This window comes from Suncus etruscus, chromosome 5, assembly GCF_024139225.1.
Source record: "Suncus etruscus isolate mSunEtr1 chromosome 5, mSunEtr1.pri.cur, whole genome shotgun sequence".
Classification (NCBI taxonomy): Eukaryota; Metazoa; Chordata; class Mammalia; order Eulipotyphla; family Soricidae; genus Suncus; species Suncus etruscus.
This window is the reverse complement of record NC_064852.1, coordinates 151,672,710-151,693,174: the sequence shown is the minus strand read 5'-3', so window position 1 is coordinate 151,693,174 and position 20,465 is coordinate 151,672,710. Positions and strand designations below refer to the sequence as shown.

Genomic DNA, 20,465 nt, shown 5'->3' with positions numbered 1-20,465 from the left:
TGGCCCTGATCATTACAACTTCTAACTCCAGTGCCCAATGTCTGTAGTTCCAGGCACTGCTCCAGATGCTGGAGGCAACCCGCCCCCAGTGAAAAGTCTCTTAGTTAGGGGCAGAAGCTACAGGACAGTGAGCAGGTGAGTAATGTGGCCAGGACAGTCTAGCTACAGAAAAAACAGAGCTGTGAGCAGACAGCAATGGGGCCATTTCACTTCAGAGTCCCAGAGATCTTCTCTGATGAAGAGTCCCCAGTGAGTAGAGGACAAGAACATGTGGACACCTGCAGACAAAATAAGAGCTCCCAGTGGAGAGAAGAGTAAGGACCAGTGTCAAGGTTTTGGCTGGTGTGTTCTCAGACGAGGCAGCCGCACTGGAATGCAACACAAAAACACCAGAATCTAATGAGGCAAGCACAATAGTTCAAGGATTTGGGCTTTAATTGGTTGACTGCAGGCCAACCTATGGCCTCATACATACCAGGCAGCTGCTCCCCTGCAGAGCCACAATCCCCCAGACCAAGATTAATGTTCACTGAGGAAGAGACAGAAGACCACAAGGGAATTTTGAGCAGGTGAATGATATACCTCACTTTATTTTTCTAATTTCTTGAGGGTTTTGTTTGTTTGTTTGTTTTTAATTTTTTTGGTTGTTGTCGGTTTTTTTTTTGTTTGTATCCTTCCTTCTCTTTTGATCACATACTTTTATTTTATTTTATTTTGGGGGCCACACCCGGCAGTGCTCAGGAGTTACTCCTGGCTGTCTGCTCAGAAATAGCTCCTGGCAGGCACGGGAGACCATATGGGACACTGGGATTCGAACCAACCACCTTTGGTCCTGGGTCGGCTGCTTGCAAGGCAAACGCCACTGATCACATACTTTTAAAGCATCACTTTAGCTGCACGAGATTTTCTTATCCCAATTTCTGCAGTATGCACAGCTGTGCCAAATTAAATCAATCAAATAAAGTGAAGCTGAAAGAGGGATGAGTGCCCAAAAACCCCTCCAGAGCAATTCTGCTGGCAGTGAGGAGCTGTGAACTTCCTGAGGAGACTAGCACGCTGCCAACCCTACCTGCATCTCAGCAATCCGAGGAAAGCAAGATTTGGGCCGCAGTGGCAGCAGTGTGGCCATCTGTGGGAAGGGATCCACATCCTTCCTGGGTCTCTCCTGGCGGACATGCCAGAACTTGAGCTTGGCACTGGCAGACTTGGTGGATCGTGAGTGAGTGGCACAGAACCGAGGTGCCCTGGCCGAGAGAGAGCAAAGGGAAGATAAACCAGGAAACAGGTTATATACACTGAAAGCTTTCAATAGTTGGGGCTGAGAACTCACATGAGCCAGGCCAAGCCCTATTTCTAGTAACTTCCACTTCTTTCTGGGATTTCCAGTTTTGCCTTTGTGTTGTAATTGGTACCACACTTGGCAGTGCCTAGGGTTACTCCAGGCTCTAAGCTCAGGGATCACTCTAGGAGGTACCCTATGTACGTTGGAGAGCCAACCAGGGTTAACCATGTGCAAGGCTATGTTAGCAATGTTTTAATGAGTTGGACAGTGGGTCTTAAATGGGGGCTACAATAGTATAATATACTTTTCAGAATATCTTAAGTATTTGAGAACTTTGGGAAGAGAGAAGAAATAACATTTTCTGTGAGGAAGTCCAGCACCCGGAGGTAATGTGGAGGACTGGAAGGGAGAGGCAGGGGCAGGCATATCTCTTGATGGCTCCCTGCCTTTGGGACACCCCTTTCTACCACACCTCTTGCTCCTTCGCTGAGGCTGAACCACAGCCTTCCTGTGACCCTCTACCTGCTTCTTCTCCTATTCTTCTGGAGACTCTGCCCAGGGGCCCTGAACCCACTCTTGGCACAGCATTGGGCTTAGTGGGAGCCCCAAATGTTTACTGAGGTGATGCATTTCAACTAGTGACAGGTAACCCCTACACACACATGCATTCATACATATACTCACATACACTTATACACACATCCCCCAATCCGATGAGCTACCTAAAATGGAAAAATGAGACCCAAATGGAGCTCAGAAAGAGTTTCAGTTCCATTCAGTTCCGTCAGTGTTGAAATTCTCCCATTATAATGTTGGCAAATGGTTACTTTAAAAGGAGAACAAGATCACAATAATCTTGTTATTCAAAATTTACAAAAACTTTGACGTCCATAAGACAGAAAAGATGTAACAAACTAAGAAAAATAAAAGTTATTAACCTTAAGAGTGGAGATTACAAAAGTCCCCCACTGGTGCTCTGAGGACCAAACCCGGGACTCCTACATACAATGTCTGAGATGCTCGGTCCTCTGAGCAATGTTCCCAGGCCCGAAAAGCCACTCAGTGTGGTTTAGGGGACGGTCACCTCCAGTGTTGCACAGAGCTTACTGCTGGCTCTGTGCTCAGAGATCACTCCTGGAAGGGTTTGGGGGACATGGTACCCGAATGCCCAGGCTCTACAGAACCTGGGTCAGCCATGTATAAGGCAAGTGACCTGTCCGCTGTACTCTATTTGCAGATCAAGCCACTAACTCTGGTTCATGTCCTTTTCTTACCAATACAGAAGTAAGGGTTTGACCACCTCAGACTGGATATCAGTTAAATGCTCTTCATTCCACTGAGACCCATCCAGCAGTTTAAACTTGGTTAAGATCTCCATGGAAAGGTAGCAATCTCCACTACTCACCAGGTAGAATTTCTTCATCTTCTCGAGATGTCTGAAATGCAAGCAACACACATACAATATGGCAAACCATGGTGCCTAAAAGGAAAAGATAGATAGATAGATAGATAGATAGATAGATAGAGAGAGAGAGAGAGAGAGAGAGAATGCAGAAAAATGTGAAAATATACTTGCTGTGGAGGAAGGTATGGGAAGGCTAGGAGGAAAATGGGGAGTATGAGAGGAGAGATAGGTGTGGGAACATTGTATGACTGAAATTCAATCACAAACAACTTTGTCACTGTACATCTCACAGTGATTCAATAAAAAATTATTCATAAAAAATATGGTGGGAAGGGCCCGGAGAGATAGCACAGCGGCGTTTGCCTTGCAAGCAGCCGATCCAGGACCAAAGGTGGTTGGTTCGAATCCCGGTGTCCCATATGGTCCCCCGTACCTGCCAGGAGCTATTTCTGAGCAGACAGCCAGGAGGAACCCCTGAGCACCGCCGGGTGTGACCCAAAAACCAAAAAAAAAAAAAATATGGTGGGAAAATTGGTAGTGGAACAGTTGCCTCGGTATAGGGGGTGTACTTTTTTATGACTGAAACATGCTTGTAACCATGTGCTTAAATAAAGATATTAATAAACAAATAAACAAAAAAGAATAAATGGATGTAAGATGGATCTTGGCAAGCCTACCTAGGCTGCTTGCAGGTGCTAATAATACCAGTCTGGAAAGATAGTCCTGCTTAGTAGTACAAGCAGCCTTGTGAGAACTCTTGCTCTCTCTCAGTGCTTCTACAATCACGGAATTGAGGATCTGAAGCATGGAAAGAGCAGGTCACTAGGACCTGGTCACTGGGACCCGTGTAGCCTAGAAGAGCCTTCCTTAGAAAAGAGTTTTCTCCTAAAGAGTTAATGTGGTAAAAAGCCTGACCAGGAGAAAGGCCAGAGTCAGAGGACTTGAGCTTGTTTCATATGTTGGAAAGCCTGACCAGGAGAAAGGCCAGAGTCAGAGGACTTGAGCTTGTTTCATATGTTGGAAGGCCAGGGTTCCAGCCTTAGTACCATCGAAGAACTAAAATGACAAAAATATCCAAAGTGGCTCTGCTGTATGTTCAGGCAGTAGTGGAAGTTGTTAACTGAGCAGACAGCAGTGGCCATTGGTCTACATGTTGGCATGGGCCATCTTTCACCCTAGGCACGTTCTTGTGCCCTAGTGAGAGATTATAAGGATCATGATTGGGTTTTTGTCTAGAAATGTGTATCATGGGAGGAAGAAGTGAATAGAAGGAATGCCAGGACAGTGATGGAGGGTCTCGGGCCTGTTGGTGATGGGTAAAGTGCAGACATCAGAACCATAAACTTTGGGCTGGAGTGGTAGTACAGAGGGGATAGCATTTGCCTTGCATGCAGCTGACCCAGGTTCAATCCTTTGTATCACATATGATTCCTCAGGCCTGCCACAGATGATTTCTGAGTGCAGTATTAGGAGTAACCCCTGAGGGCCCGGAGAGATAGCACAGCGGCGTTTGCCTTGCAACCAGCCGATCCAGGACCAAAGGTGGTTGGTTCGAATCCCAGTGTCCCATATGGTCCCCTGTGCCTGCCAGGAGCTATTTCTGAGCAGACAGCCAGGAGTAACTCCTGAGCACCGCTGGGTGTGGCCCAAAAACCAAAAGCAAACAAACAAAAAAAGGAGTAACCCCTGAATATTGCCAGATGTGGCCCCCAAACAAATAAGAACACAACAATAAAAAAAATCATATACTGGGGCCTGAGTGATAGCATAGCATAGGTCGTTTGCCTTGCAAGCGGCCAACCCAGGATGGACCAGGGTTTGATTCCTGGCATCCCATATGGTCCCCTGAGCCTGCCAGGAGCAATTTCTGAATGCAGAGCCAGGAGTAACCTGGAGTGTTGCTGGATGTGCACCCCCCCCCAAAAAAAAAACAAAAAATAAATCATAACTATTAATACTACTAACACAAAAATGTGGCCAAAACTTCTTACCATTATAAAAATAAGATAGCATACTAGAGCAATAGTATAGTCGGTAGGGCATTTGCCATGCATGTGGCCAAACCAAATTTGATCCTCCAACATCCCATATGGTCCCCTGAGCACCACCAGAAATGACTCCTGAGTGCAGAGTAGGAGTAACCCCTAAGCACTGCTGGGTGTGTCCCAGTAAAACAAACAAAAAAGAAATGAGTGGTTCCTATGAAGGCAGCCTCAGAATCTATGTGAGGAAATTGAGGTGAAATAAATTTTATGATTATCCTTTCCTCTAAAAGCATAAATTATACCGTCATTACTTCAGGCTTTTCTGCCTGAAGACATGACTCAGACTAATATTTTAGGATAGGTTTCTATTTATTTATTTATTTATTTATTTTTAAATAATACCCAGCAGCTCAAGGCTTACTCTTGTCTCTACTGTCAGGGAACAACAGTCCTCTTGGGACTGAGTGGGTTATCTTTGGTGCCACAGGTTGAACCCAGGTTAGCCACTTGCAAGTTGGATGCCTTAGTTTCTCTCTGTGTACTGTTTATTTGGCCCAATCTAATTGTTTTTTTTTTAATTGCTGGGAAAACTTAAAACAGAAATACCTTTGATGTCTTCCAGAGTGCTTCAATGCCTTTAATCTCTCAATATCCATCCACAGACACCAGTATTTCTCGCCCAAGGTGCCTTTGATGAATTTTTTAAATCTCTCAAACTCTTTCCTGTTGCCAATGTCATAGGTCCGATGAGACATGCACCAGGCAGCCCTGCTTTCCGAGGCCAAGCTCTCACTTTTTGAACTTTCCTTCTCAGCTAACTCTGCTGGCATCTGCATGGGGATCTCGGCTCCTTCTTCTGGCAGAGGTTCCTGGTCCTGTTTATGTCGCGGCTTAATCTCTTCCACCACTACCTGAGAGACATTGGTGAAATCTACGTCATTGGGCCATGTTGGACAGGGCGACCCCAGGACCTGGTACATTGCTACTTTCAAAATATGTAAGATGTAAGATTTTAAAAACTCTTCACAATTTTTGAAATGCAAGGTCACGTGCTCCTCATCATCCCGCTGGGCTTCGAGGTAGATTCTTAGGAGCGCTTGAGATGCTGTGTCTTGTAGAGATGTAGACCCATATTCCTCTTCAAGATGAGAAAGCAAGTTTTCAGTCATAGGGAGGCCTTTCTCTGTCCAGGATTGAAGTCCGTAATCAAAGATGGAACTCTCTGCATCAAAAGGCACAAAGAACTATGAGATCAGAATAAGAATAGGAAAGGTGGAGCTGTAGTGATAGTACAAGTTTGTAGGGGCCTTGCTTTGCATGTGGCTGACCTGGGTTTTATCTGCAGCACTCCATATGGTCCCAAACCCACCAGGAGTGATCTCTGAGTGTAGAGCCAGGTACAAGCACTGAGCATCACCAGTACCGTCCAAATCACCCTCCCCAAAGAAATAGGAAGGGCTTATTATTCTTAATATTAAAATAAACAAGATCCAGCACGCCCAACAAGTTTATCACAGGTAGTGACTGGACAGATGGGGTTGTAAGGACATCAAAAGCTGCATCTGGTGCCTATGGAAAGAAGGAAACCTGCCAGTAGGTATTAGTCTTGTCTTCCAGGAGATGTGAGGGAATGGTAAGAGGAGAACGAACAGATTTGACATCCAAAATGAAGACTATTAACTTACAGTATTTCAGATGGACAGAAAATGGCAATATACCAGGGACAGAAAATCTACTGAAGAATCAAAATGTGTACATGACACTATACTCGGTACTTTAGTATTATATGTTGCATGATAGAGTGCAGTTAACTGCCAAAAGTCATGAGTTCATGGATGAACTGATCAGAACTGGAGTCAAAGCAGCAATTTTCAGAAATTCACTATTGTATTAGAAAATTCAATTACTGTCACACTTGCATGCTGTTATTAAATGGATAAAATGGCAGCAATTTTTCTAAACATGGACTTTTTAGCTCCTATTTTCCAATCCTCACTCCTTCCTCTTGACTTGATTTATTTTATTTTGGGCCACACCCAGTGGTGCTTAGGGTTTACTATGAACTCTACATTCAAGGATCACTCCTGGTTGTACTCAGGAATACCAGGGATAAAATAAAACCCAGGTCAGTCAAATGCAAAGCAAATACCCTACCCACTGTACGATCTCTCCAGTTCATATATAATTTCATACAATAAAACTATAGTTTTCTTGGGGGTACACACCCTTCTCTGTGCTTAGAAATTACTCATGGTGTTTCTCAGTTGACTATCTGGAATGTTGGTTATTGAAGCCAGTTGTCTTGTGCATGGCAAGTACCCTTTCTCCTGTGCTATCTCCCCAGCCCCTATGGTTTCCTTTGTAAGTCTTTAATCTTTTTTGATAAGCTTATTATCAGATATTTTATTCCCTGAAGCACAATTGTTAAATTTAAAATGTAGGAAGTGAAGTTGGAAGCTGGAGATTAAGGTGGAAAATAAATTTTTCTTCCTTTACTATAATAAAGTAACATTTGGGGTACAGCAGTGTTGGATTACTGGTTCTACCCCAATCAGTATTCATACTCCACTTTAGGGTGTGATCTGGTGATGGGATTACTAGATCTCTCCTTACTTGGTATTCCTTCTCCACACTAGGGTGTGGCTTACTTCTTGTTAATAAAAGCCTGGGTTTCGGGCCGGGCGGTGGCGCTGGAGGTAAGGTGCCTGCCTTACCTGCGCTAGCCTAGGAGACGGACCGCGGTTCGATCCCCCGGCGTCCCATATGGTCCCCCAAGCCAGGAGCGACTTCTGAGCGCATAGCCAGGAGTAACCCCTGAGCGTTACCGGGTGTGGCCCAAAAACCAAAAAAAAAAAAAAAAAAAAAAAAAAAAAAAAAAAAAAGCCTGGGTTTCAGGAAGGAAAGCACTCATTTCTTTGGTCTTCCTCCACTAAGATGCTTTCCTTCTTAGGAGCAGAAGTCTTGTGTGATGAGATTCCTGGTTCGAGTGTTGGAATTCCTGAACCTGTTCTTGCATCCTTTCATTGTGTGGATTATTTCCTGCATTGATGTTTGCTTCCAGACCTGCTTTTCTCCAGGTCCTAGTTTTGGAACCTGGGGCTCCGCTTATATAGCAGGTAAGAAGCTAGTCTTGCACCCAGCACACCTAGGTTTGATCCTCAGAATCCCATATGTCCTTCCAAGCACTGCCAGAAGTGATTCCTAAGATTAGAGCTAGGACTAACCACTGAGCATTACCAGTTGTGGCCCCAAAACCAAAAAAAAAAAAAAAAAAAAAAAAGAAAACAATACCCCCAGCCTCTCCCCCCCCAAATTAAAAAGAACATAAACAACAGGGCAAGAAAGATAGGACAGCAGGTAAGACATAGTCCACTTGGATTTGATCCTCAACAACTCATACGATTCCCCAAACACCTCCAGGAATGATCCCTGAGTGCAGAACCAGTAGTTTTGTGCCCCCAAAACAAACAAAAAAAAGAACATCAATAATAGGTCAGGAGAGATAATACAGCAGATATGGCACTTGCCTTTTATGCAATTGGCCACAGTTCAATACTCATTACCACAAATAATTCCCAGAGCCCCACTAAAAGTGATCCCTGAACACTGCTGGATATGGCCTCCACACAAACTAACAAAAAAATCAATGACAGACCAGAAAACTTAGAGATGTTCTGACATCATTTTTGTCCTTTCCCACTTACCAGTCACAGATGTGATGGTTGGTGCTGGCACTTCAATTTTGTTGTAGCAAATGGAAGCAGGTAAGAAGTTTGTCATAGTCTTCTGGCTTTGCTTAGCCAAGTCAAACCAACTTTTTGTTTGGGAATAGGAGGCCTAGGAAGAAAGGAACAGGAACATGCTGTTTTGACATGAGATTAACAGCCCTCTCCCACCCGCAACCTGGAAAAGCTGTCAGGGTATAACATTCAGCTAGTAGAGTACAGGACATGGAAGGGGAAAGTATGCGAGGAAAGTGCACATAAGCAAACCCATTAGAGAAAACCCATGAATAACCAGGAGGAAAGTTGAGATTACTTTCAATGTTAGATGACTGAAAGGCAAGGAAAAGGAAGACTCAGTAAATTCTTTTCCACCAAAGGCAAGTGATCCTGGGCTTCCTGACTGCCCACCAGTTCCCACTGACTGCTTCACCTCAGCTGACCTGGGCTATCATATCTCTGACTGCACATTCGTTGGTCTCTCCTGTTTAGGAGGAAACTCGGGCCCCGATTTTGTCTGGCATGGCTCATGGCTCATTCTTTCTAACAATCCTGATCTAGTATCACAAAGACTTGCTCGTGTAACCCCGGAAAGTTCTCCCAAGTCCAAGCCTTAGAATGTGTTTTAGATCTTGCTTTGGGCTGCATCATGACTTCCTCCAGACTCCACTGCCCCAGTGGGACCTGCAATGGAGCCTTTGTTCTCCGTAACCTTGAGCTAGTTCCCAAACTGGCTTGCAGTTCTGCATACCCTCATTTCTCTGGGGGAATGTTCCTCTGCCTGCTTTACTCAGTATTGTCTTCGTCTATTTCTGCAAGAAGGTCCCTCCTATCTGACAGAAGCAGAGAGGAGGGGTCAATCCAGCGTGCCCCTAATTTATCCACCTGGACTAGCTGGCTGGCCTTGGTTTTAAAGAACATTCACATGAGGGGCCAGGAATCCAGGTTGCACCTATTGTTTGTGCAGAATTTGCAAGTCAGGTTGCACAACCAGGCCCAAAGCAAGTAAGAAAAGTGAGAGGGACCATCGGAGCAGTCTCTGTCCCTCTGAGAAGGGTGGTATCCTGCATGGATACAAGCTCTGAGAGACTTTCATTTCCTTTTGGGGTATTTCCCCCCTTTTTTCCAAAGCCAGTCATCTGTACCAGGGATGTGGCTCACTAGGAGACTAAATGCTTTGTGTTTACAAAGATGGCCCTGGGTTTGATCTCGACTGCAAACCCCCTTTCAGCACCTTTCATCTGAGAGTAGCCTTGTAGCCCCCAAGAACCACCAGTTGTGCCCTCCCACCCCCCCAAAAATATATATAAAACAAATCATCTATTACTACACACATGTTCACTCAACACCCATTTACTGAGCTCTTTTTTTTACCCATTTACTCTCTCCCAAGCAGTATCTGGTTTTTGTTTTTGTTTTGTTTTTTAGTTTTTTTGGGTCACACCCAGCGGTGCTCAGGGGTTACTCCTGGCTGTCTGCTTAGAAATAGCTCCTGGCAGGCACGGGGGACCATATGGGACACCGGGATTCGAACCAACCACCTTTGGTCCTGGATCGGCTGCTTGCAAGGCAAACGCTGCTGTGCTATCTCTCCAGGCCCTGGTTTTTGTTTTTGTTTTTTGTTTCAGGACCACACCCAGTGATGCTCAGGGGTTACTCCTGGCTATGCTCTCAGAAACTGCTCCTGGCTGGAGGACCACATGGGATGCCAAGGGATCAAACCAAGGTCAGTCCTAGGTTAGTGTGTGCAAGGCAAATGCCTACTACTTGTGCCACTGCTCTGGCCCCTCTTTCAAGCAGTATCTTAACCAATGAGATCAGAAGAATGAACTTCCTAAGAACTGAGAGAGATCAATAGACAAGAGCATCCCTTGAAATTTTAATTACACACAAAAAGGGAGAAAGACAACCCTTTGGGACATGACTCAAAGGGTTGAAAAGCACATACTTTGCATGTGGAAGCCCCAGATATTATCTCTGATACTGCATAAGTATCACTGGGTATAGCCCATAAAATGAGAGATAGAGAAAAGGGAAGAGAAAGAAATGTGAAGAAAGTTGATCGGACATGAGAACAGTTAAATATTATTTTACTATATACTTAAGAGATGGGTCAATTGCTTCTACTTAGTTGGTATTACTGAAGATTCAAAAGAAAAATTTTCGTATAAAGATAATCTCTAACTATAGGCAAGGTTCAAATGACCTAAGGACCCAAAGAAATAGAATACTCAAAGTTCAAAAGTTGTGGGCCAGGGAGATAGTACATTGGGTAAAGTGCTTGCTTTGTATGTATCAGTCTGGATTCAATACTCAGCACCCCATATAATCCTCTGAATCCTGTCAGGAGCTATTCCTGAGCACTTCTGGGTGTTGTTCCCTTCACCCCCCCCCCAAAAAAAAACAACACTAAGTTCAAAAGTTATCTAAGAAGTAACACAGAATTAAAGTATTAAGTAATCCAATAGGAGGTTTACACACACACACACACAAAACCACCAGCAAAAATAAACTAGTTTGAATTTAATTCTCAATTCTCATATATTTGGCTAAATTTACATATAAGGAATCAGAATTATTTCCTAGGATAATTCTTTCATTCTTTCATTGATGTTTACTGACCTCTTCTATTAGTTTTATGTGCCAGAAATTCCTGACATTTCTGTGATTATATATATATATATATATATATATATATATATATATATATATATATATATATATATATATATATATATATATATATGAAGAAAACCTTTTTGGGGAGTGGGACTACCCCTACCTGGGAGTATTCAGGGGCTGCACATGAATCTGTGCTCAGGAGTGGCCCCTGGAAGTGCTCAGGGAACCCTGTGTGTTGCCAGAGGTCAAACTGGAATCTGCAGGATGCAAGGCAAATGCCTTAGGCCCTGTACTATCTCTTTGAACTAGAAAAATAAAGAATGAGAAAGAAAAACAGGGATGAAGATAAGGGAAAAAATAAATAAAACACGTCTTTGCTACATCTCTAAGCGTCTTCAGTATAAATAATAAGATTAACATACTTTAAACATTTTGGCCAACTATCACTGATAGAAATGCCAAAGTACAAAATTAAACAGAAGCTACACATGAATGTTCAAGTAAAATAGCATAAGTATATCCATTCTAAAAAATACGCCAAATGGCTTTCCTTTCTGCATGACATCTTTGGTCAATTGAAAGTGTCTGCCTAGAGTGTTGTGTTGAAAAAAATTTGGAACCAAGTCCACACTCAGCAGGGAAATGGCCACAATTGATTAGGTATGTCTGTCATGAGAGGAGACTGGAAGAATAGCAACACATGGGCTGCATATTTGCCATTCCTGGTTTTTGAACTGTGGATGGTAAGCATGTTCCCAACACAGATAGTTGAGGATCAGAGGCCAAGATCAAACAAAAGATTTCTGTATCTTCAGAAAAGCGTTGATTCTAATTGGATCTCTACAAATGCACTCACCCAACCCAACATTTCTCCACTCATGGAAGACAACATTCTGATAACAGATCATCAATCAATAATGCATTCCATGACTAAAGAACCATCTTCCCCAAGTCCTAACAATATCCAGCAATACTCAGGGACTACTCCCAGCTCAATGCTCAGGCACGGGCCATTTCTTGTAGTATTCAGGGGACAATAGATGGGATCAAGTCCAGAACTCCTGCATGGAAAGCAAGCACACTAACCTGTTAAGTTCTCAGTGACTCCCTAAGGAAAACTCTAGACAATGGGAAAGAACAACAATCTGTCATAGTTTTGTACATATTACAGGACCCAAATAATACTTTTCCATGAGCAATAAAATCATAAACACTTTTTTAATCCCTAGGTGCTCACTTCCTTCATTCTTGATTTTGCTCCTTCAAACAATGACAGTAATACTTTTACTGCAATTCAGAAGATAGTATAGAGAGAGAAATGCATAAATCTCTAAGAATATTTTCTGTCTGTGCTTTAAAAGCATTTGAAATAACTTCCCGTTCATATGGGAAAAACAAGCAAACCTAACACCCTTTTTCTTTTATTTTTTTATTTTTCTTTCTTTCTTTTTATTTTTTTTGTTTTGTTTTGTTTTTGGGTCACACTTGGCAGTACTCAGGGTTTACTCCTGGCTCTACACTCAGAAATTGCTCCTGGCAGGCTTGGGGGACCATATGAGATGCTGGGATTTGAACCACCATCCTTCTGCATGCAAGGCAAAAGTCCTACCTCTATTCTATCTCTCCATCCCCACAAACCTAACACCTTTCGAAAATAAATTTTATTAAAGTGTCCCATCCCAAATAAATATTCATCTTTTTACCTCGCCCAAAGAAACGTAGAACTTTTTCATAATTATCGTATCATCACTTTCAGTGGCAGGAGGTGGTTGACTGGGTGGTTTATTCTGCAGCCATGGAGAAAAGTCTGTACCTATTGTCACATTCATGCCTGTTCGACTCCATCTTGCTTGGGAGATCAATTTGGCTAGCCTGCATTAAAAAAATGTTTGAAGTAAATTTTATATAGGGTAAACTTTCACAAACATGTTTAATATTTGCAAAAAGGTAGCAAAGAAACTCTGTCAATAAGTTCACTCAATGTCAATGGCAAAAATACACTAATTAAGAGATACAGAGCAAATGAAAAAACTGAGCCCAACTTTCTACTGCCTACAATAGACACTTTTGAACAATCAGGGAAAATACAGGCTTGAAGTTAGTTAAAGGCTATGAAACAATATTCCAAAGAAACAATTACCTTAAAAGGCTTGGGTGTCCATACATCTATCAGACAACATAGACTTCTATCTTTAAAAAAGAAGTTGTAGGAGATGGATGGCAATTTCTTATTACACAATAATGGAGATATCTTATTATACATTAGGAAGAACTCACACTCTTTAGCATTTATGCATTCAATGAGTAACCATTAAAAATAAAACTACTACTAATAAGTCTAGAGGAAGATATTGACAGTAGTTAGCAATGTCAGCCCTGCTTTATCACCTCTAGACAGATTAACTAGATTAAAATTCAACAAGAAAACATTGATTTTGAAGGATTAATTGGAAGAGACAAGCTTAGGGATTTCACAAACCCAAAACTCAATTCCACATTATTCTTCAGTGCAACATGGGACATTCTATACAAAGACCACATGTTGGGCCACAAAACTTATACTTCCATAAAACCAAGAGCATGGGAATTACATAAACTAACTTCTCAGAACATGATGTGTTGAAAATATATATTAATCACAAACAGAAAGGAGAAAAAATACTCAAACATTTGGAAATTAAAGAACTAACTACGGAGTAAATAGTGGGTCAGAGAAAAATCTTAAGATTCCTGTAAATGAGAATGAAGATATGAGCTACCAAAACATATGAAACACAGTAAAAGTGTTGTTTAGAGAAAATTTCATAGCTATGCAAGCATTCCTAAGAAAGCAAATAAAGCTCATATAAATAATCTAACTGAATAGCTTGAACAACTAAAAAAATATCAACAAAATTAATCTAAAGCAAGAAAAAAGAAATTAATTTAAAAAAAAGAGAGAAATTAAGTAAATGGAAATTTTAAAAAGCCAAAATAGCAAAACCAAGAACTGGTTCTTTGGAAAAATAAACAAGATCAACAAACCACTAGCAGGAATCATAAAGAAATAAAAAGAGAAACCTCTAGTAAGTAAAATCAGAATTGAAAGGATTACAACAGACACCTACAGAAATTCAAAGGATTATTAGGGGTTACTTTGACAATATTTATGCCACAGACAGGAGAATCTAGAAGAAATGGATAGATTTCTAGACTCCAATAACCTCCCATGTTTGGAAAAAAAAAGCAGGACACCTAAGAACAACAATTACTATCAAGAAAATAAAAATGGTAATCAAAAGTCCCATGAAAGCAAAAGCCTAGACCCAATTGAGTTTATTCATGGGTTCTTCCAGATCTTTAAAGATGAGCTACTGCCAATCCTTTTCAGACTCCTTCAGAAATTTGAAAATAAAGGAATTCTCATAGTTTCTATGAGACAAACACTACCCTGACACCAAAAGCAGACCGAAGCTTCACCCAAAAAAGGGGAAAAAAATTAAATCTATACTCCTGATGGGCATAGATGCAAAGATCCTCAACAAAATATAAATCAACCGAATCCAACAATGTATAAAAATGGTCATACACCAAGATCAAGTAGGATCCATCCTAGAATTGCATTTTTGGTTTCATATATGCAATCAATAAACATAGCACCATATTAATACAAGAAAAAGTAAAATAATAAATGCAGAAAAAGTATATAACAAGATCAGCACTGTCATAATTTTAAAAATCTCAATAAAATGGAAATTAAAGTAACTTTTCTTAACATAATTAAAGTCATTTAAGTCCACAACTAGCCCTCACCAAACATCACACTTAGTGAAGAAAAGCTGAAAGCCTTCCATCTAAGATCAGGCACAAGACAAGGTTGCCCACTTTCACCACTTCTATTCAATATAATATTCGAAGTCATTGCCATAGCATTTAGGCAAGGAAAGGGTATTAAAAGTATCCAGAGAGGAAAAGAAGTAAAATTCTCACTATTTGTGGATGACATGATACTATATTTAGAAAGCCCTAAAGACTCCACACAAAAAAAAGCTCGTAGAAACAACAGACTTGCATAGCTAAAGTGGCAGAAATCCGTTTGCAGAAATCCGCGGTTTTTCTACATACAAATATGAAATAAGGGGCCGGAGAGATAGCATGGAGGTAAGGCGTTTGCCTCTCATGCAGGAGGTCATCGGTTCGAATCCCGGCGTCCCATATATGGTCCTCCCGTGCCTGCCAGGAGCAATTTCTGAGCCTGGAGCCAGGAATAACCCCTGAGCACTGCCGGGTGTGACCCAAAAACCACACAAAAAAAAAAAAAAAAAAACAAATATGAAATAAGAGACATGTTTAAAACAATGCTATTAACATTTGTGCCCCAGAAAAATCAAGCACCTAGATAGAAATCAGCTTAACAAAAGATACAAAATACTTATACAGAGGAAACTAGAAAACACTATTAAAAGGGGAAAAAAGAGGACTAAATAAAATAAAATAAAATTAGAGAAATAAAAGAGGGAATGGAAATGCATCCCCTATTTATGCTAATGCCACTTTAATTCATGGAACAATTAACTGTCAAATTGACAGTATTCCCAGAGCATTGTAAGATTCAATGTCATTCCTATGAGAAGACCCACTGATAGAGTGATTTAATAGTACCTGTACTCAAAGTAGCAGTCGCTTTCCAGAAATGCTGGAAGTCTTTCTTTCTTGACCCATGTAATCCCTTCCTCTCGGCTGAGACACTGTGAAAGATGGGATGAAAAAAGAAAAAAGGTGTCAATAAAAAGTCACCTCCTGATTCAACAAGGTCTGAATATACCAGCAGAGAGATCCCGGGATGTATGCTTTTTCATCCTTGAGGGGAAAAATGGTCCTTAGAGCTAATGGACATTCGTAAATTGGTATATTTCTTTTTTTTTAATTTTTTATTTTTAATTATGAGAACAAAGATGCAAAGAAAGAGGACAAGGTAAAGTTACAGTGGAAGGACAATCACCCATAACATAATTCTCAGAAGTCCCCTTGCTGATATCTTAACTTTGAAATTTCAGCCAAAGAACATTAAGATAAATAAGACAGAATCTATGTACAATTACTTTGTCCCTCAAGTAAATTGGTATATTTCAATGAGCATGTCCATTTCATTGAAACTATTACATTTATGAACATGATATTGAAATTTTCCCCTATTTTTCTCTGCATGGCTGTTGGTTCTATATGATGACCTCCACTTTGCTTGTGATCTTGATTTCTTTTTTTGTTTTTGTTTGGAGAGCACATCCAGCAGTATTCAGGGCTTCCTCCTGATAGGCTTGCGGAACCATAAAGCTGTACTAGAGATCAGAGTCAGTTCAGCTTCATGCAAGGCAAATGTCCTACCCACTCTACATCACCCAGCCCCTGTGATCTTGCTCTTTTCTATCATTCATTCGGATAAGTTTAGCTGAAAGTTTGCCAATTTGTTTTCTTTTAAGAAAATCTATTTTCATTTATTTGTAATTTTCTATTTATTTATTTATTTTGGGTTGATTTCTTTTTTTCAGAGAATATCAATATTTTTTTATCAAATTTGTATAAATAATTTGTAAAATATAAGAGTTATCTAAAAGGAAATTATTTAATATACTGAAACATAATGATTATCACCATATCATTTCAAATTTTATATTTTCATAGCTCACTAAAATATTTTTATTTTTTGTTTTATTTTAATATAGTGAATATTTCATGTTTTTCTAGTTTCTATTTTTCAAAGCAGAAAATTGAATCTTTTATTCAAGACCTTTAATCTATACTCATCTAAGCACATAATATCATAAGTTTATCTCCAAGAATTATTGATTCTTTATCTCCAAGGAATAAATATTTATTTATTCTTTATTATTTCAGGCATATCATCTGAATTTTATATTGAGCCTTACTTTACCCAATTTAACAAAATCTCTAATTTTTCTTGAAACTCACTCTTGTACCTATGTACTACTTAGAAGTGGGTCACTTAAATAGTATCTCAGATATTTTCCAGGTATCCTTGTATTACTGTTTTTACAGTTTAATTTTTCTATGAGCAAAGAACATTTTTTCAGTTTTTGAATCTTTCAGATTCATTATAACTTGTTTTATGGCCTAGGAATAGTGTGTTTTAGTAAATGTTCTGAGTGTGCTTGTAAAAGAAAGTTGTTTGAAGTATTGTATAAACATCAATTTGAATGACTTTTGTCTCCAACTCTAATACCCTTGTTGAGATTATGTCTTTTTTTTCCTATATATTGTTGGGTTTTAATTCACCATTTTTACTGGAGTTTTCTTTCTCTTCTTTCAGTGCTAACAGCTTTTGTTTAGTAAATTCTGAAACTCTGCTGAGCATATATTATTATGCTTTCTTGGTGCATCAATCTTTATGTTATGTAATATCCTCTTTAAACATAGCAAGATCAGAGCAAGAGAGATACCACAGAGGAAGGGTGTTTGCCTTGCAAGCAGCTGAACCAGGAAGGATGGTGGTTCAAATCCCGGCATCCCATATGGTCCCCCGATCCTGCCAGGAGCGACACCTGAGTGCTGCCAGGTGTGACCCAACTCCCAAATAAAATAAAATAAAATAAAATAAAATAAAATAAAATAAAATAAAAATAAACATAGCAAGATTCCTCATTTTGATATATCTTGTCTGAAATTAATATAGTTATCAGAAGTTCTCAAGAAAAGATTAATGGTATATCTTTCCCTTTTATTTATTTGTGCAAGTGGTTTCTTGATGACAGAAAATATTTGAGACTTTCTTTTTTAGCCAAACAAACTCTGATTTTTAATTGAGATATATAACCCACTTAGATGTAATTATTTACATATGTGGTTAATGTGCTACTAATAATTATGTTGTTTATTTTTGACCATATTCTAATAATTCACTCCTGCATATTAATCAATCCCAGCTTCACTACAGTTGCTTTTGGAAGATATAAAAACTATACCCTCTTGCTTTCCATATTTTTAATTTCCATTTTATTTTTTCCCTGTCTTTTGGGCTTGAGTGCTGTTGTTGTTTTTTTCCTATAATATTATTGCCCTAGTATTTGTAATGGATTACATCACTTGTCTCAGCATCAAAAATGCTATAACAATCACCACTTTTAATTTTATTAATTATGAACAATATCTATAATCATTATATGTTCTTTTAATGGAAGTGAGAAAGAATGATATACTTTGGGGAGGTTTGAGGCCACTGCTAGAAATGCTAAGGGGATTAGTCATGGCTCTGAACTCAGGAGTCACTCCTGTCTGTGCTCAGGAAACCATATGTGATGCTAGAATATAATCAGGGTGCCCTGTGTGCAAGGCAAGTGCCCTACCCACTGTACTCTCACTTCTGTCCCAGAATTGTACTTTTAATTCAATAAAAGAATTAAAGAGGGACCAGATAGCATGGCAGTAGGACATTTGCCTTGCATGCGGCCAACCAGGGACCGACCTGGGTTTAATTCTCAGCATCCCATTTGGTCTCCCGAACCTTCCAGGAGTGATTTCTGAGTGCAGAGCCTGAGCGCCATCAAATGTGGCCCCCCAAAAAACCCAAATAATAATAATAATAATAATAATAATAATAATAATAATAAGGGGCCGGGAAGGTGGCGCTAGATGTAAGGTGTCTGCCTTGCAAGCGTTAGCGTAGGACAGACCGCGGTTCGATCCCCGGTGTCCCATATGGTCCCCCAAGCCAGGGGCGATTTCTGAGCGCATAGCCAGGAGTAACCCCTGAGCGTCAAACGGGTGTGGCCCCAAAACCAAAAATAATAATAATAATAATAATAATAATAATAATAACAAATCAACCTAAATCCTTAAAAAATTGAAGAACTTTTAAACTTGAGATTTCCTAAGTGTTGAGGGTTCTTTTTAGCCTACTTAATAGAAAACTAGACATTTTATTACTATTTAATCTGTTCCAGATATCTATCCCAAGAAGTAGGTGATGATTTGTTCTTCTTCAGAGCTAGTACATTAAAGAGCCAACATTTGAGTTTGGGTGGTTTTCCTGTTACCTTATGCTAAGGACATAAAACACAGAAGCTGAGAGTTGATTAAAGACTAGAAAAGTCAGAGTCACAACACTTACTTAGAGGGTCAGAAATCTTGATTCCCAAGTTGCTGGAAGGGCTAGAACTCAGATGAAAATAATTCATGGCGCAACCCCAATTTCTAGAATGCATCTAAGAGTAGAGATGATGCACATATTTTATTAACCACTTGGAACCTTGAAGGCCTAACTACGCATTGGTGAATTTTCCTATTCATGATAAAAAGCAGCCGGATTGCCTGGTGAAAACAGCCACTTGGAAATGACCATGATGGGTATCCCCTGGGAAAGTAAATATTGTTGTTACTCTTGTCAGTTTCACCTGCATTCAATCTTGGAAGACACACTCAGAACACTGACTGTCTCACCATGATACTGTAGTTGACATTTACAGTCTCGTCCTCATGGGGGCCACTCTTTTGAAGGGGTTTCACATCAGACTTTCCTCTTCTTATAACATCGTAGACAGGATTTCGAGGCTGCTGTGTTTTCAGGATTCTTTTCAGTTGCTTTTCCAGGAGTTGTGGAGCATTGTTAATAACTTCAAAAATGCTATAATCTGCATTAAATCGAATTGCCTCTGGAAAAGTCTGCAAAATAGAAATGTGTGGAACAATTCACTTCGCTTTGTTTGGGGGCCACACTCATCAGTGCTCAGGGTTTATTTCCTGGTTCTGTGTTCTGGGATCACTCATGGTGGGGTTTGGAGACCCTATAGATGCTGGGGATTGAACCCGGGTCGATCACATGTAAGGCAAGTGCTCTACTCACTGTAATATTTCTCTGGTCCCTTTAACTTTAGGTTTTTTTGTTGATGTTGTTGGTGGTGGTGGTGGTTTTTATTTTTATTTTTTTGAGGCTATACCTGGCCATGCTCAGGGATTACTCCTGGTTCTGCACTCAGGAATCACTCTTGGAAGCTCAAGAGATCATATGGGGTACTGGGGATTGAACCCTGGTCAGCTGCATGCAAGACAAGCAGCCTATCTGCTGTATTATCACCCTAGTCACCTAACTTTTTCTAAACTAGAAACTGTTACCAATAGCATATATTACATAAAAGCATGCACATATGTACACACACACACACACACACACACATTCTGAATATTTTTTCTTTTATTGGGTTTTGGGCCACACCCAGTGGTGCTCTGGTGTTATTCCTAGCTCTGTGCTCAGGGATCACTCCTGACAGAATTGGAAGACCAGATGTATTATTGCTATGGCCCCAAGAACCAGTGATTATTCTCACTCTCATTCCTAATCCCTCCTTAGAACAATTAATTTGTAACTTACCCTGATATTAGAGTTCTAGATAACATAACTAATCCATGTGTTTAATTAAAAAATTAGTGAGTGAGCTAATTGTAATGTGAAAGATAAA

At 40.2% G+C, this 20,465-nt stretch overlaps 1 protein-coding gene across 1 annotated transcript in view; it reads right to left on the bottom strand.

The window, feature by feature from the left end:
* Positions 1-20,465, bottom strand: part of RGS22 (regulator of G protein signaling 22) — a 147,388-nt gene that overhangs the window by 110,028 nt on the left and 16,895 nt on the right. Inside the window, 7 exon segments of the mRNA XM_049772955.1 lie at positions 1,070-1,244; positions 2,557-2,718; positions 5,279-5,894; positions 8,377-8,509; positions 12,720-12,888; positions 15,658-15,743; positions 19,450-19,671. Coding sequence (XP_049628912.1) covers positions 1,070-1,244; positions 2,557-2,718; positions 5,279-5,894; positions 8,377-8,509; positions 12,720-12,888; positions 15,658-15,743; positions 19,450-19,671 — 1,563 coding nt within the window.